The sequence below is a fragment of the Amblyraja radiata genome, chromosome 38, assembly GCF_010909765.2.
Source record: "Amblyraja radiata isolate CabotCenter1 chromosome 38, sAmbRad1.1.pri, whole genome shotgun sequence".
In the NCBI taxonomy this organism is placed as follows: Eukaryota; Metazoa; Chordata; class Chondrichthyes; order Rajiformes; family Rajidae; genus Amblyraja; species Amblyraja radiata.
The window spans coordinates 13,018,347-13,034,917 of NC_045993.1; the positions used below are offsets into that span (position 1 = coordinate 13,018,347).

A 16,571-nucleotide genomic window follows, 5' to 3' on the forward strand; every position below is an offset into this window, starting at 1 on the left:
CCTGACAGTGCCAGTGACCCCGGGTGCTGTCAGTGTGGTCCATGCATGTTCTGTCTGTGACCGCGTGGGTTTCCGCCCACATCCCAAAGACGTGCTGGTTTATCGGTTAATTGGCCTCTACTAATTGCCCCTAGTGTGTTGGGAGTGAATGCAAATGTGGAATAACTTAAGGGCCTGCCCCACTTGCATGCGATTGCATGCGTTTGGCGTGACCAAACGGAAGCGGAGTTCACGCGAAGTTCGCACTAAGTACGCGCTATGTTCACGCTAAGTTCGCTAGTGATGTCATTTGTGTCATACCTACCAATCAGCTGGGCAGGAGGTGGGTCGCCGGATTTTCGGCGTCGGGCTGTGACGTCATCACGCAACGCCACGCCTGGCGGTGACGTCATCGCGCAACACCACGCGCTAGGCGTACTCCGTCAATATGCTGCGTACGACGTCAAGATGCTGCGTACGCCGTCAAGACGCTGCATACGCCGCAATGCGCCTGCGGGCATACAGGCCGTTGGCGCGCGAAATTTTCAGACATTGCAGGATTTTCGGAGTCCCGCGCGATTTCGGGACCAGCCCCGCACAACTCCATACGCCTCCGCGCTTCTAAATGGGACCGGCCTCGCGCGGCCATACGGTGCCCGTACACCTCAAGCGACCACGTTTGGTCGCGCCAGACGCATGCAATCGCATGCAAGTGGGACAGGCCCTTTAGAACTAGTTTGAAAGGGTGATCGATGGTCAGTGTGGAAGTGGTAGGCCGAAGGGCCTGTTTCCATGCTGTATCCTTGAACTAAATTTCTTCCCACCTCAGCACACTTGGCCTATCCATGTACCTGTCTACATGGATAGGCGCTACAGGCAGGAAACATGTTCCCGATGCTGGGGGAGTCCAGAACCAGGGGCCACAGTTTAATAATAAGGGGTTGGCCATTTAGAATGGAGATGCGGAAAAACCTTTTCACCCAGAGAGTTGTGAATCTGTGGAATTCTCTGCCTCAGAAGGCAGTGGTGGCCAATTCACTGGATGCTTTCAAGAGAGAGTTAGATAAGGCTCTTAAAGATAGCGGAGTCAACGGATATGGGGAGAAGGCAGGAACGGGGTACTGATTGTGAATGATCAGCCATGATCACAGTGAATGGCGGTGCTGGCTCGAAGGGCCAAATGGATTACTCCTGCACCTATTGTCTATTGTCTATGGATATGGTAACTCCTGGTACTGTATATCTAAGCCAAACAAAACATCATCCCCACTCCACCATGTCAGAGGCCCCTTAAATACTAAATACATTTAAATGATGTCATCTTTCACTCCTCTCAAATCAAGAGGATTGAGGAACAGTTTGGTAACCTCTCCCCATAATGTAAACTCCTCCATCTTAGGAAGCAATCTGTTGAACCTTTGTTACACTTCCTCAGTCACAAATATATCCTTCCTTCGTTTGGGAGATCAGACCTGTGGTCACTCTTCCAGATGTGTATTCTTACCAGGATTCTACATATTAAGTTCAAGTTCAAGTTCCAGTGAGTTTATTGTCATGTGTCCCTGTATAGGACAATGAAATTCTTGCTTTGCTTAAGCACACAGAAAAATAGTAGGCATTTACTACAAAACAGATAAATGTGTCCATATACCATGATATAAATATATACACACATGAATAAATAAACTGGTAAAGTGCAAATAACAGAAAGTGGTTATTAATAGTGGTTGTGGGGAAGTAGCTATTCCTGAACCTGGTTGTTGCAGTCTTCAGGCTCCTGTACCTTCTACCTGAAGGTAGCAGGGAGATGAGTGTGTGGCCAGGATGGTGTGGGTCTTTGATGATACTGCCAGCCTTTTTGAGGCAGCGACTGTGATAAATCCCCTCGATGGAAGGAAGGTCAGAGCCGATGATGGACTGGGCAGTGTTTACTACTTTTTGTAGTTAACAGAAGAATGTTAGTATTCCTGGACTCAAAACCTTCTATAGTAAAAGCCAACACACATTATGCCCTTTCACTTAATGCTTGTGCCTGTATTTCACTATGGTTCACCCAGATCTTTCAGAACAAATCATGAGAGGAATAGATCGGGTAGATACACAGAGTCTCTTGCTCAGAGTGGGGAAATCGAGAACCAGAGGACATAGATTTAAGGTGAAGGGGGAATGATTTAATAGGAATCTGAGGGATAAACTTTCAAAGGGTGGTGGTTGTATGGAACGAGCTGCTGGAAGCAGGGAGTTGAGGCAGGGACTATCGCAATGATTAAGAAACATTTAGACAGGTACATGGATAGGACAGGTTTAGAGAGATATGAGCCAAACGCAGGCAGGTGGGACTAATGTAGATCGGACATGTTGGTCGGTGTGGGCAAGTTGGGCTGAGGCACTCGATTACACGCTGTATCACTCTATAAACATCTTTCAAACCTTTACATTAGAAACATAGGTAGAAAAAAGTGCTGGAGAAACTCAGCAGGTGCGGCAGCATATATGGAGCGAAGGAAATAGGCAACGTTTCGGCCCAAAACGTTGCCTATTTCCTTCGCTCCATAGATGCTGCTGCACCCTGCTGAGTTTCTCCAGCACTTTTGTCTCCCTTCGATTTTCCAGCATCTGCAGTTCCTTCTTGTACATTAAAAACATTACTGCTCTTGTTTTTCTCCCTTCTAAAATAGATGACCTCAGAATTTATTTCATCATATTTCATCAACCATGTCCTTGCCCATTCATTAAGACTTCCTGTATTCCACTGAAGGTTGTTTTTTGCATCCTTCTCACAGGGAACAATGCCGCCCAACCTTGTATCATCAGCTAATGCGGGGCAAGCAGGCATGTTAGTGGGGATGGGCTGCAAGGTGCACTCCCAGAAAAGTGATTGGGATTGTGATTTTCCATAATGCCGAACCGTGTCACCTGCGCAGACATTAACAAATGCAAGATGGGATTTGCAATTTCCCACACAAATCCCATGAGAGCACATTTTATTGCGTACGGTAAATCTTCGGGTAGTGATGTGTGAATTCTGTAAGGCAATTTTCCATTACCCAAATGGCCATATTGCAGCGGTCACCCATATTGCACTTAACCTTCTCGACCAAATCCTTGAAACACATTGAAGTGCCGATGCCCGACAGCAGTTCCTTCCACGCTCCACTAGTTAAGGGGCTGTCCCACTGCGGCGACCTAATTGCCGAGTTTTGAAGAGTCTAGGAGAGTTTGAAAAAATGTCATGTAGAAGACCTCCTTCGACTATGTAGAAGACTAGCTTCGGGAAAATTGGGCACCGAATAGTGGAGAGTGGAGACGACTTCCTTCGATCTCCTTCGACCTCCCTTCGATTATGTTGAAGACTATCTACGACTACCTTCGATTACCTTCGACTACCCTCGATTACCTACGAATAACATGACGACCTACTACGACTAAACCTACGAGTAAAAAAAGTATTGCGGGCATTTTTCAACATGTTGAAAAATACGCCGTGACCTAGCTGAGGCCTCGAGTACGCGGGGACTACTCTCGAGCATGAAGGAGAGTTACAAAGACCTCCTAGGACTCCGTGTCGACCATGCTGCGAGTATGAGTCGAGGGCAAACTCGCCAGAACTCGCGGATTAGGTCGCCGCAGTGGGACAGGCCCTTTATTGGGGATGAACAATAGGGAGATCATGTGAACACTGAACAGTACAACATAGGTACATGCCCTTTCTCTTGTTTGAATAAACAGCATGGTCGACACAAAGTCGTAGGAGGTCTTTGTAACTCTCCTTCATGCTCGAGAGTAGTCCCCACGTACTCGAGGCCTCAGCTAAGTCGTGGCGTATTTTTCAACATGCTGAAAAATGCCCGTGAGTAAAAAAAGGTCGCCATGGAAAAAATCAATACTTTTTTTACTCGTAGGTTTAGTCGTAGTAGGTCGGCATGTTAGTCGTAGGTAATCGAGGGTAGTTGAAGGTAGTCGAAGGTAGTCTTAATCATAGTCGAAGGGAGGTCGAAGGAGATCGAAGGAGGTCGTCTTCACTCTCCACTATTTGGTGTCCAATTTTTCCGAAGTTAGTCGAAGTTAGTCTTCAACATAGTCGAAGGAGGTTGAAGGGGGTCTTCTACATAGTCGAAGGAGGTCTTCAACATGACATTTTTTCGAACTCTCCTCAACTCTTCTAAGCTCGCCAATCAGGTCACCCTAGTGGGACAGCCCCTTAACTGCCCAATTACATTATTATTCTCAAAGTGTCATGTTACCAGTTCCATATTAATAAGTTCAAGCATTTTCCTTACAACTGATATCAGAACAACAGGTCTACGGTTCACCGTTTTCTCTCTCCCTCATTATACAGCGGAGTTACATTTTCTACCTGGAAACTATTCCGGAATGCATGGCAAATTTGGATGATTATACTCTGGTCATCTGGTATCTCCATCGCCGCCTTTCCCAAAACGTTAGGATGCAGGTTATCAGATCATAGAGTCATATAGCACAGAATCAGGCCCTTTGGCCCATCGTATCCATGCTGTTATCGAGTAATCATCTATACTGATCCAGTTGCCAACACTTGGTCCATTGCCTTTATGCCATGGCCACTGAAGTGTTCATCCAGATATATCTTAAATGTTGGAGATACACCAGCTTTCCTGAGAGACCAATGCTAATTTATTTCAGCTCTTTAGTCTCCGTTGACCTGTTACCCATGATATTTGGGATGATTTCTACTTTCAGACACCATGTATTTGTTTAATTTCTCTACAATTTCTTTATTTCCCTGCATGTTGTCTCAGTCTCAGCCGGTAAGAAACATAGAAACAGAGAAAATAGGTGCCGGAGGAGGCCATTCGGCCCTACGAGCCAGCACCGCCATTCATTGTGATCATGGCTGATCGTCCCCAATCAATAACCCGTGCCTGCCTTCTCCCCATATCCCTTGACTCCACTAGCCCCTAGAGCTCTATCTAACTCTCTCTTAAATCCATCCAGTGATTTGGCCTCCACTGCCCTCTGTGGCAGGGAATTCCACAAATTCACAACTCTCTGGGTGAAAAAGTTTTTTCTCACCTCAGTCTTAAATGGCTTCCCCTTTATTCTAAGACTGTGGCCCCTGGTTCTGGACTCGCCCAACATTGGGAACATTTTTCCTGCATCTAGCTTGTCCAGTCATTTTATAATTTTATATGTTTCTATAAGATCCTCCCTCATCCTCCTAAACTCCAGTGAATACAAGCCTAGTTGTGCAAACCTGCACTAGATTTGGATAGTCTACTTTTTAACATATGTGTGTTTTTACAATACTGGGTACAACAAGTGTGACACCTATACATAAAACTGAAGTTCACAAATAAATTATTTCAACATGATTCACATTAATCAAAAACCCTCACAGCAGCAGTACATGACAGGGAGAGATAGTCCATGGAGTTTGAGAAACTTTCATTAATGTACAAAATTCCTTGCGTTCCTATGCGTTTTTTTACTTTATGTTTGGTGTCCACCATAACAACCGTTACATGAAGTTTAGAAAGTCTTTTTTTTCTAAAGCTTGATCGCTGATATCTTCACTTTTGCTGTTTTCCAAACATATTAATGTACTTTCTTGCTATAAACATGTGACCAAAATGAACAATATTCCTCTTATCTACTGTAACGTGTGCTATGCGTGTTACACAGTGTCCAAGGGTGGACACCAACATGGGAGTCGCTCCTGTTTCTTACGGTATTTCTTTTTTTGTAATTTCTTTCTCATGTTTTGAATAAACTTTATGGAAGTACTTGTCCATACATAAGAAGGGACTGCAGGTTCATCATTTGATGGAAATATAGCTACTGCAAAATGCTGGTGTTACACGTGTGATGATGGACACTAAAAATATTCACTAATTTTGGCATGCAGCAGCTTTTACAGAATCTTGATATTATGGTTACTTTCTTCTCATCATTTCATTATCTATTGAGTTCTTCAATCTAGAACATTTTCAATCTGCTTGGGAAGTTCTTTGGTCTAAATTTACCATTGTGGTGTAACAGTGGTTACGCTACAATAGGGTGGACACCAAGAGTAACTAATGCCCCTGTCCCACTTAGGAAACCTGAACGGAAACCTCTGGAGACTTTGCGCCCCACCCAAGGTTTCCGTGCGGTTCCCGGAGGTTGCAGGTGGTTGCTGGAGGTTGCAGGTAGTGGAAGCAGGTAGGGAGACTGACAAAAACCTCCGGGAACCGCATGGAAACCTTGGGTGGGGCGCAAAGTCTCCAGAGGTTTCCGTTCAGGTTTCCTAAGTGGGACAGGGGCATTTTACACTCTTTGAAATATGGCCATTCAGAGCACTTAATGCCATCATTCATCAAAAGTTTTGCTTATTACTGTGAAACATGCATCTCTGCAAAGCAACAAACTTGAAAATGTTTTGAATTATAATGAAGTTAATGCAGAAATTGAGTCTTTATTTCATTGTGTCAAAGCATGTCACATTTTTGGTGTCCTAAAAATTGATATTTTTGAGATATAAACTAGTTGAATCAGGGAATTAATTTAATTCCTAACTTGATTTTATCTCTACTATCTCTTGCACATTTGAGTAACAATCCCTGAAAAAATTAACACCATACGATTTGAAACGGTGGAGATATGACATTTTTAATGTTCTGTGCTGAAATCTCTCCAGTATTGTAAAAATACACATATCTATTGAAGCTTTTATAGCGTTTTTACTCATTCTTGCTGGATTGTTCCCATATTTCCTTTTCCTTATCAATTTATTGTTTCTTCTCTGCTGCATTCAGATTTGTTCCTAATCTCCTGGCTTAATGCTTTTTCTGGAAAATACTGTAAGCTTTTCTTTTCACCTAAATCTATCTTTATCTTTTCCAGTTGCGTTTCTGTGCCTTAAAGGGATATAAATCTATTATAAACTTTGTATTAGTTCTTTAAATGTTAAGCATTGCTGGCTTACTGCCAAACCTTTTACTATAGTTTCCCAGTCCACCATGGTCTGAAGAATCTGGTGTATTGTGTACAGTTCTGGTCTCCTAATTTGAGGAATGACATCCTTGTGATTGAGGTAGTGCAGCGTAGGTTCACGAGATTGATCCCTGGGATGGCGGGACTGTCATATGAGGAAAGATTGAAAAGACTAGGCTTGTATTCACTGGAGTTTAGAAGGATGAGGGGGAATTTTATAGAAACATATAAAATTATAAAAGGACTGGACAAGCTAGATGCAGGAAAAATGTTCCCAATGTTGGGCGAGTCCAAAACCAGGGGCCACAGTCTTAGAATAAAGGGGAGGCCATTTAAGATTGAGGTGAGAAAAAAACGTTCTCACCCAGAGAGTTGTGAATTTATGGAATTCCCTGCCACAGAGGGCAGTGGAGGCAAAGTCACTGGATGGATTTAAGAGAGAGTTAGATAGAGCTCTAGGGGCTAGTGGAATCAAGGTATATGGGGAGAAGGCAGGCACGGGTTATTGATTGGGGACGATCAGCCATGATCACAATGAATGGTGGTGCTGGCTTGAAGGGCCGAATGGCCTCATCCTAGCACCTATTTTCTATGTTTCTAAGAACGGTCTCAACCCGAAACATCGCCCATTCCTTCTCTCCATAGATGCTGCCTCACCCGCTGAGTTACCCCAGCATTTTGTGTCTACCTATGGTCAATTTATTGTTCTGTTCGGAATTAAGAATTAAGGTCCAGGTTCAGGTCGCCTGCTATAGGAAATAGTACAAAGAAGATTTGCTAGGATGCTGCCTGGTCTCAAGGGCCTGAGCTATTGGGAGAGGTTGGGCAAGCTAAGACATTATTCCTTGGAGCGCAGAAGGCTAAGGGGTGAACTTATAGCGGTATTAAAAAATCATGAAGGGAATTGACAGTCTTTTACCCAGGGTTGGGCAATCAAGAACCAGAGGACATTGGTTTAAGGTGAGAGGAGAAAGATTTAATAGAAACCTGAGGGGTCATTTATTTTCACTCAGAAGATGGTGGTTATGTGGCAGGAGTTGCCAGAGGAGATAGTTGAGGCAGGTACAATAACAATATTTAAAAGACAATTGGATAGGTGCATAGTTGGAAAGGCTTAGAGGGAAATGGACCAAATATGGACAAATGGAACCATCTTAGATGGGACATCTTGGTTGGTTTGGATGAGTTTGGCCGAAGGGCCTGTTTGTGTGCTCTCTGACTCTTAAGTAAACCACTTTCAGGAACCACTGTCAGTAATTGAGGGATGTTGATAGGTGAGTGAAGGCATTGCAGGGAGATTTGTGGGGGAATGAGACTGATGGGTATGTCCAGATAGCTGGCATGAGATGGATGTGGAGACAGACACAAGCGATTGCAGATGCGGTAAAATATGCAAATAAAGTTACCCCGTCGGTTCGGCAGCATCTCTGGAGAAGAAATAGTTGACAGTGAAGGTTGGGTCAGTTCTTCACATTGATCTGATGAGATGGGATGACATTATTCCATGGAAGAGATGCAGGATCCAGTTATGAATAAAAGTTCAAACCCACAATGTCCATGCCACCCAAGTATTCAGCTGCCAAGATCCTTGCTGCATCCAGCTCTTTAAGCATTCATCCAGGGGTCACGTCCTTAGAGTTTCGGCCCTCACCATTGCTATAGCCCTCACCATTCCTATAGTTCCTGACCCACACTGTTTAGAGATACAGCACGGAAACAGGCCCTTCGGCCCACCGGGTCCGCGCCGACCAGCGATCCCCGCACATTAACACTATCCTACACCCACTAGGGACAATTTTTACATTTACCAAGCCAATTGACCTACAAACCTGTCCGTCTTTGGAATGTGGGAGGAAACCGAAGATCTCAGAGAAAACCCACGCGGTCACGGGGAGAATGTGCAAACTCCGTACAGACAGTACCCGTAGTCGGGATCGAACCCGGGTCTCTGGCGCTGCATTCGCTGTGAGGCAGCAACTCTACCGCTGCGCCACTGGGTATGAAACCAACCAGCAGAGATTTCCCCCCCCCCCCTCTCGCTCCAGTTAAGCCAGTGCTCCTCAATGCCATAGTTGATCGAATGCTATCCTGATATCAAGGGCAGTTATGCCCCTGTCCCACTTAGGAAACCTGAACGGAAACCTCTGGAGACTTATTTCAAAAAATTCAAAACTGGCCGCGACTAAAAATAGGTTGCCGTTTTTAAAATCGGTAATTTTTTAGTCGAAGCTGGTTGCGATGCTAGTTGAAGGTGGTTGCCGGAGGTTGCAGGTAGTGCAACCACCTGCAACCTACCTGCAACCTCCGGCAACCACCTGCAACCTCCGGCAACCACCTGCAACCACCTGCAACCTCCGGCAACCACCTGCAACCTCCGGCAACCGGCTTTGACAAAAAAATTACTGATTTTTAAAACAGCAACCTATTTTTAGTCGCGGCCAGTTTTGAATTTTTTGAAATAATCGCCGGAACATAGAAGAAGTGGAAACCACTTTCGACCATTAGGGAGACTGACAAAAACCTCCGGGAACCGCATGGAAACCTTGGGTGGGGCGCAAAGTCTCCAGAGGTTTCCGTTCAGGTTTCCTAAGTGGGACAGAGGCACTTCACCTGTTGTGCTCAGCTCCTTCATCCATGTTGGGCTGTAATGAGGACAGCAGCTGAGTGGGCCACAATGTTTGTGCTGACATGATGCCCAGCTGATCCGATCTCATTTGCCTGCAAGTAATCCATATCCCTCCATTCCCTGCAAATCAAGTGCCTATCTAAAAGCTTCTTAACTGCCACTATCACATCTGCTTTCACTGCCACCCCTGGCAATGAGTTCCAGACTCCCATCGCCCTCTGCGTAAGAAAACATGCCAATAGACAATAGACAATAGACAATAGGTGCAGGAGTAGGCCAGTTGGCCCTTCAATGTGATCATGGCTGATCATCCCCAATCAGTACCCCGTTCCTGCCTTCTCCCCATATCCCCTGACTCCGCTATTTTTAAGAGCCCTATCTAGCTCTCTCTTGAAAGCATTGAGAGAACCTGCCTCCACCTGAGGCAGAGAATTCCACAGACTCACCACTCTCTGTGAGAAAAACTGTTTCCTCGTCTCCATTCTAAATGGCTTACCCCTTAATCTCAAACTGTGGCCCCTGGCCCCATACATCTCCATTATATTTCCCCCCTCTCACCTTACAGCTACACCCTCTGGTGTTGGACATTTACAGTACACCCTGGGAAAAAGGTTCTGACTGTCTATCTTTTGACAGATGGCACAATGGGCTAAGTGTTCGGCTGGCAACCTGAAGGTGGCCAGTTCGAATCCTGCATGACTGTCGTTGTGTCCTTGGGCAAGACACTTCACCTACCTTTACCTGGGACTAGAGACGGAAATTAGCTACTGATTGGCTACAATCTCGCATATTTACATGCAAATGTTCATTGATATGCACTGTCCCTATAAACAAAACATTATTATTATTATTATTATTATTATTATTATTATTATTATTATTATTATTATTATTATTATTATCCCATCTATGCCTCTCATCTATATTACTAAAAGTCTGTTCTTGACCGGTTTTGGCCATCTGTGCTGCAATTTCTGAGAGAACGCCGCCACCTACGGCCGTCATTTTTGGCCACCTCGCTCAGAGGCCCCCTCCGCCGCATGTGTGCCGAGGATTTTTCCCGTGGATTAAAAATGACAGAGATATTAATGTTTAAAAAAAAATCCCCATTCTCTCTGCTACCCCCGCTGGCGGCAGGGGGGAGGGACTATAGAACCAGGAAGTGGTGTGCCACACAGTCTCTTCAAGATGGAGGAAGGCAGAGGCTCACGTTTCTCTGAGCTGTGAATAACACTGAACAAATGTCTACTCAAATGTAAGTGCCCTTAGTGGTTCTAAAATGCTTGCAGAATGGGTCTATTGGTTCTAAAGCTTACAAAAAAATGTCTATTGGTTCTAAAGCTTGCAAAAAATGTCTATTGGTTCTAAAGCTTGCAAAATGTGTCTCTATTGGTTCTAAAGCTTTCAAAAAATGTCTCTTGGTTCTAAAGCTTGCAAAAAAATGTCTATTGGTTCTAAAGCTTGCAACAAAATGTCTATTGGTTCTAAAGCTTGCAAAACATGTCTATTGGTTCTAAAGCTAGCAAAACGTGTCTATTGGTTCTAAAGCTTACAAAAAAATGTCTATTGGTTTTAAAACGTGCAAAAAAAATGTCTATTGGTTCTAAAATGGTTCATACTAGCGCTCCAGAAAGCCCCCCCCCCCCCCTCTTGTTGGCTTGGCTTGGGTGTGACTTGAAATTGAAAGGCACTACTTACTGCAAATGGTGGCATGAAGTTGAAAGGCACTACTTACTGCAAATGGTGGCTTGGGAGCTTTGGCTTGAAGTTGAAAGGCACTATTACTGCAAATGGTGGCTTGGTTGCTTTGGCTTGAAGTTGAAAGGCACTACTTACTGCAAATGGTGGCTTGGGTGTGGCTTGGGTGTGGCTTGAAGTTGAAAGACACCACTTACTGCAAATGGTGGCATGAAGTTGAAAGGCACTACTTACTGCAAATGGTGGATTGGTTGCTTTGGCTTGAAGTTGAAAGGCACTACTTACTGCAAATGGTGGCTTGGGAGCTTTGGCTTGAAGTTGAAAAGCACTATTACTGCAAATGGTGGCGTGGTTGCTTTGGCTTGAAGTTGAAAGGCACTACTTACTGCAAATGGTGGCTTGGTTGCTTTGGCTTGAAGTTGAAAGGCACTACTTACTGCAAATGGTGGATTGGTTGCTTTGACTTGAAGTTGAAAGGCACTACTTCCTGCAAATGATGGCTTGGGTGTGGCTTGAAGTTGAAAGGCACTACTTACTGCAGATGGTGGCTTGGGTGCAATGGCTTGAACTTGAAAGGCACTACTTACTGCAAATTGTAGCTTGGGTGCTTTGGCATTAAGTTGAAAGGCACTGCAAATGGTGGCATGAAGTTGAAAGGCACTACTTACTGCAAATGGTGGCTTGGGAGCTTTGACTTGAAGTTGAAAGGCACTACTTACTGCAAATGATGGCGGGTGTGGCTTGAAGTTGAAATACACTACTTACTGCAAATGGTGGCTTGGGTGTGGCTTGAAGTTGAAAGGCACTACTTACTGCAAATGGTGGCATGAAGTTGAAAGGCACTACTTACTGCAAATGGTGGCTTGGGTGTGGCTTGAAGTTAAAAGGCACTACTTACTGCAGATGGTGGCTTGGGTGCAATGGCTTGAAGTTAAAATGCATTACTTACTGCAAATGGGGGGCGTGGGTGCATTGGCTTGAAGTTGAAAGGCACTACTTACTGCAAATTGTGGCTTGGGTGTGGCTTGGGTATGGCTTGAAGTTGAAAGACACCACTTACTGCAAATGGTGGCATGAAGTTGAAAGGCACTATTACTGCAAATGGTGGCTTGGTTGCTTTGGCTTGAAGTTGAAAGGCACTACTTACTGCAAATGGTAGCTTGGTTGCTTTGGCTTGAAGTTGAAAGGCACCTCTTACTGCTAATGGTGGCGGGTGTGGCTTGGGTGTGGTTTGAAATTGAATGGCACTATTACTGCAAATGGTGGCTTGTTTGCTTTGGCTTGAAGTTCAAAGGCACTACTTACTGCAAATGGTGGCTTGGTTGTTTGGGCTTGAAGTTGAAAGGCACTACTTACTGCAAATTGTGGCTTGGATGCAATGGTTTGAAGTTAAAAGGCATTACTTACTGCAAATGGTGGCGTGGGTGCATTGGCTTGAAGTTGAAAGGCACCACTTACTGCAAATGGTGGATTGGGTGCTTTGGCTTGAAGTTAAAAGGCACTACTGTAAATGCACTTACTTCCTGTTTGCACTGTATATTGATTTTAGATAAAACGCTACCACTTACGGCTGTGATTTTGGCCATCTTACTCAGTCCCCCTCCGCTGAGCAGATGCAGAGAATTCTTCCCATCAATGAAAAATAAAAGTGTTATTAGTTTTTTTTTTAAATGTTGAGAATCTCTCTCCTGTCAATCACTCCATGAAAGCCACACCTTTTCTGGTGGGGGGGGGGGGGGGGGGGGGTTATAAAACCCGGAAATGTGGGTGTGGCTCAGTCTCTGCAAGATGGAGGAGGGAGAGGTCACGACTCGCTGTCTTTAGTGGCTTTGCACCCTACTTCAAATGGTATGAAACTGCACTTGAATTTGGTGGCCTTGCACCCTGCTAGAAGTGGTAAGAAACTGCACTTGAATTTGGTGGCCTTATACCCTGCTTGAAATAGAATTTCAAGGATTAGCCATGAGTCAACTACCAGCCCACCAGCCGTGAGTGAGTGAGTTGCCAGCACAACAGGCTTGATTGACTGAGACGCCAGCCCAAGAATCCATTTGGCGCACAATTTGCATACTAGCCCTCTGGAAACCAGTCCCTTCAGCCCACAACACCCATACTAGCGCTCCAGAATGCCCCCCCCCCCCCAACTGGCCACCAATATTAGAATTGGTGGAGAGGTGGATTATTGCGTTGGATGACCAGCCCTCCTGTGTGATGCTGGGACCCAACGGGTCCCACTTAGTCTAGTAATTTTATAAACTTGTATCAGGTCTCCCTGCAGCCTCCGACGTTCCGGAGAAACCCTAGTTTATCAAAGCTCTCGCTGAAGATGAAACCCTCTAATCCAGGCAGCATTCTGGTAAACCTCCTCCTCATCCCCCCCAAAGCCTCCACTCTGTTCATGTAATAGGGCGATCAGAACTGCACGCAGTACTCCGAATGTGGCCTGATCAAAGTCCTATAGAGCTGCTTCATTTTGCTGATGACCAATAGTAGACCGACGGGTGGTAATTGACTGGGTTAGACTTGTCCTGCATGTGGATATTACACAGCTGCGTCATTTTAAACATTGTTGGCTAGATGCCAGAGTGGCAGCTGTACTGGAGCAGCTTGGCCAAGGGCATAGCAAGCTCAGGAGCACAAGTCTTCAGTACTATTGCACGAGTGACTTTGCTGTATCCATTGCCTTTAGTTTAGTTTAGTTTAGTTTAGTTTAGAGATACAGCGCGGAAACAGGCCCTTTGGCCCACCAGTTTCGAGCCGACCAGCGATCCCTGCACTTTCTGAGTCATTCGTAACTGTCACTGTATGTCATGTTGTTACTTGTGGGCGGAGCACCAAGGCAAATTCCTTGTATGTCAATACTTGGCCAATAAACTTAATTACTTACTTTACTTAACACTATCCTACTCCCACTAGGACTACACCCACTATCCTACACTCATGAGGGACACACCCACTATCCTACACCCACTAGGGATACACCCATTATCCAACACCCACTAGAAGATTTGCAAGGATGTTGACTGTACTCAAGGGCCTGAGCTATTGCGAGAGGTTGGGCAAGCTAAGACTTTATTCCTTGGAGCGCAGAAGGCTAAGGGGTGAACTATAGAGGTATACAAAAATCATGAAGGGAATTGACAGTCTTTTACCCAGGGTTGGGCAATCAAGAACCAGAGGACATTGGTTTAAGGTGAGAGGAGAAAGATTTAATAGGAACCTGAGGGGTCATTTAATTTCACTCTGTGGTGTGAGACCAGTGATCCCCACATATAAACACTATCCTACACCCACTCGGGACAATTCTTACATTTACACCAAGCCAATTAACCTACAAACCTGCACGTCTTTGGAGTGTGGGAGGAAACCGATGATCTCGGAGAAAACCCACTTGGTCACGGGGAGAACGTACAAACTCCATACAGACAGCACCCGTAGTCGGGATGGAACCCGGGCCTCCGGCGCTGCATTCGCTGCAGGGCAGCAACTCTACCGCTGCGCCACTGTGACCGCCACAGAGATTGATGGCGAATGCATAGCCGGCTTTAGGAGATGAGTATCTGTGATGCATCTGTTTACTGCTTTTGCTTACAAGGTTTGGAAGGTACTCTCGGGACGAGGTCTCTATCCTGGCGCCTCTCCAACAGTGCTGCAGGTATGTCACATGCTCAATCCTCCTGTACATTATCTGCTATGCTGCAGCAGCTCTGGACAATAAGGCCCAGAGGGAAGCAGCCACATACTACGGTTGTCTGTACCCGCCACAGATGCATGAACCAGTGACCAAACTCGCCGTTGCCTGGAGAAAAGGAATAGGTGGCGATTCAGGTCGAGACCCTTCTTCAGTCTGAGAGTCAGGGGAGAGGGAGACTAGACACCACTTCACACCTCTGGTCACCCTCTCCCCTGACTCTCAGTCTTCTTCTTCTTGCGTATGGCGTGCACAGCCTAAAGTTGTAGGACAACTTGTTCTATTTGATCTTTATTTGATTGTGCACGCCAGGTTGATTGCATTCATCGAAACTGGGCGGACCACATGAAGGTTGCAATCTCCCACCCCCACTCTCAGTCTGAAGAAGGGTCTTGACCCAAAACATCACCTATTCCTTTTTTCTCCAGAGATGCTGCCTGACCCGCTGAGTTACTCCGGAATCCCCCCCCCCGTCTCTCCAGTGCCCCCCGTACATCTCCAATTTCCTCTGCCTCAAACCAAAGATCCTATAGCGGAGCAAGATAGACCACGCCTTCTAAATGCAATGGGCTGACGTGTAGTACACAACGGAGCGGAACGTGGGCCTTTACTTCATCCGTTTCAGTAACCCGACCCGACCCGACCCGACCCGCAGTGTAATCAACGTTGCGGGGGAACAGTTTGTGTTAATAAATTTAAATTCTGAAAATGAGGAGAAGCATTTTCCCAAATAACTTTTATTTTTACGAGGATGTTTCCGTAACCGGCTTCCGTCTCCGCACTAGTATCTTTGCTCCGCTATGGGATCTTTGGTGCGGAGACGGAAGCCGGTTACGGAAATGGGGCATAAAATTACCCATGATTCTGCCCATGACTGTAGTACGTCTTTTTCGTCGAGTGGTCTATCTTGCTCGCTGTAGGATCTTTGCCTCAAACCTCAGACTACGGCTGGAGGCAGAAGTGGTTCTACGCCGAGCCGAGTTTCTGTGATGGGTTTTTTGTTTCACAGGATCCGGAGAAGCACCTTCCTCCGGCTGCAGCTTCTGGCCAGCGATGCCTACAGGCTGAGCGACGTGATGCGGGAATCGCTGCGGGCTGACCCGCTCTCTCCCATCCTGGCCGAGCCTCACCTGGCCGCTCTCAACCGCAGGCTGCTCACCGTCCTGCAGACCACCACACACTGCATCAAGCAACACGGTGAACACAGCGTGCTGCAGAACGACATGAAACCTTGGCCAGCAGCTCAGCAGTGAGCAGGGCGGATCAGTCCAGTGGTCTGTGCTAGCAGCCCCCGGGCAAGACGGCCGTAAGCAGCAACCTTCAAGTTATAAATGCTCCATGCACTCAAGCTTTGTAAAGACCCTGCGAGTCATTTGAGGATGAGCTATGGTTTTTATCTGTTTAAATAAAGATTTCCTTTGCTGTTTCATTGCCTGATGTGATATTCTTGCAGCAATGTTGCATAACATGAATACCTGCACTACATCCACAACTAGAGCAGTCATGAACTACGATCTACCTCATTGGTAACCCTCGGACTCTCCTTGATCAGACTGTGCTGGCTTTACCTTGCACTAAACATTATTCCCTTATCATGTAATCTATACACTGTAAATGGCTCGATTG

General features: G+C 45.7%; 1 protein-coding gene across 1 annotated transcript in view; it reads left to right on the forward strand.

Moving 5' to 3' along the window:
- The window catches only part of LOC116966975 (extracellular serine/threonine protein kinase FAM20C-like), a 46,401-nt gene extending 30,084 nt beyond the window's left edge, over positions 1-16,317 (forward strand). The window contains exons 9-10 of the mRNA XM_033013386.1: positions 14,850-14,909; positions 15,955-16,317. Coding sequence (XP_032869277.1) covers positions 14,850-14,909; positions 15,955-16,198 — 304 coding nt within the window. The 3' untranslated portion in view covers positions 16,199-16,317. The remainder of the gene's footprint in view (positions 1-14,849; positions 14,910-15,954) is intronic.
- The last annotated feature ends 254 nt before the right edge of the window (positions 16,318-16,571 follow it).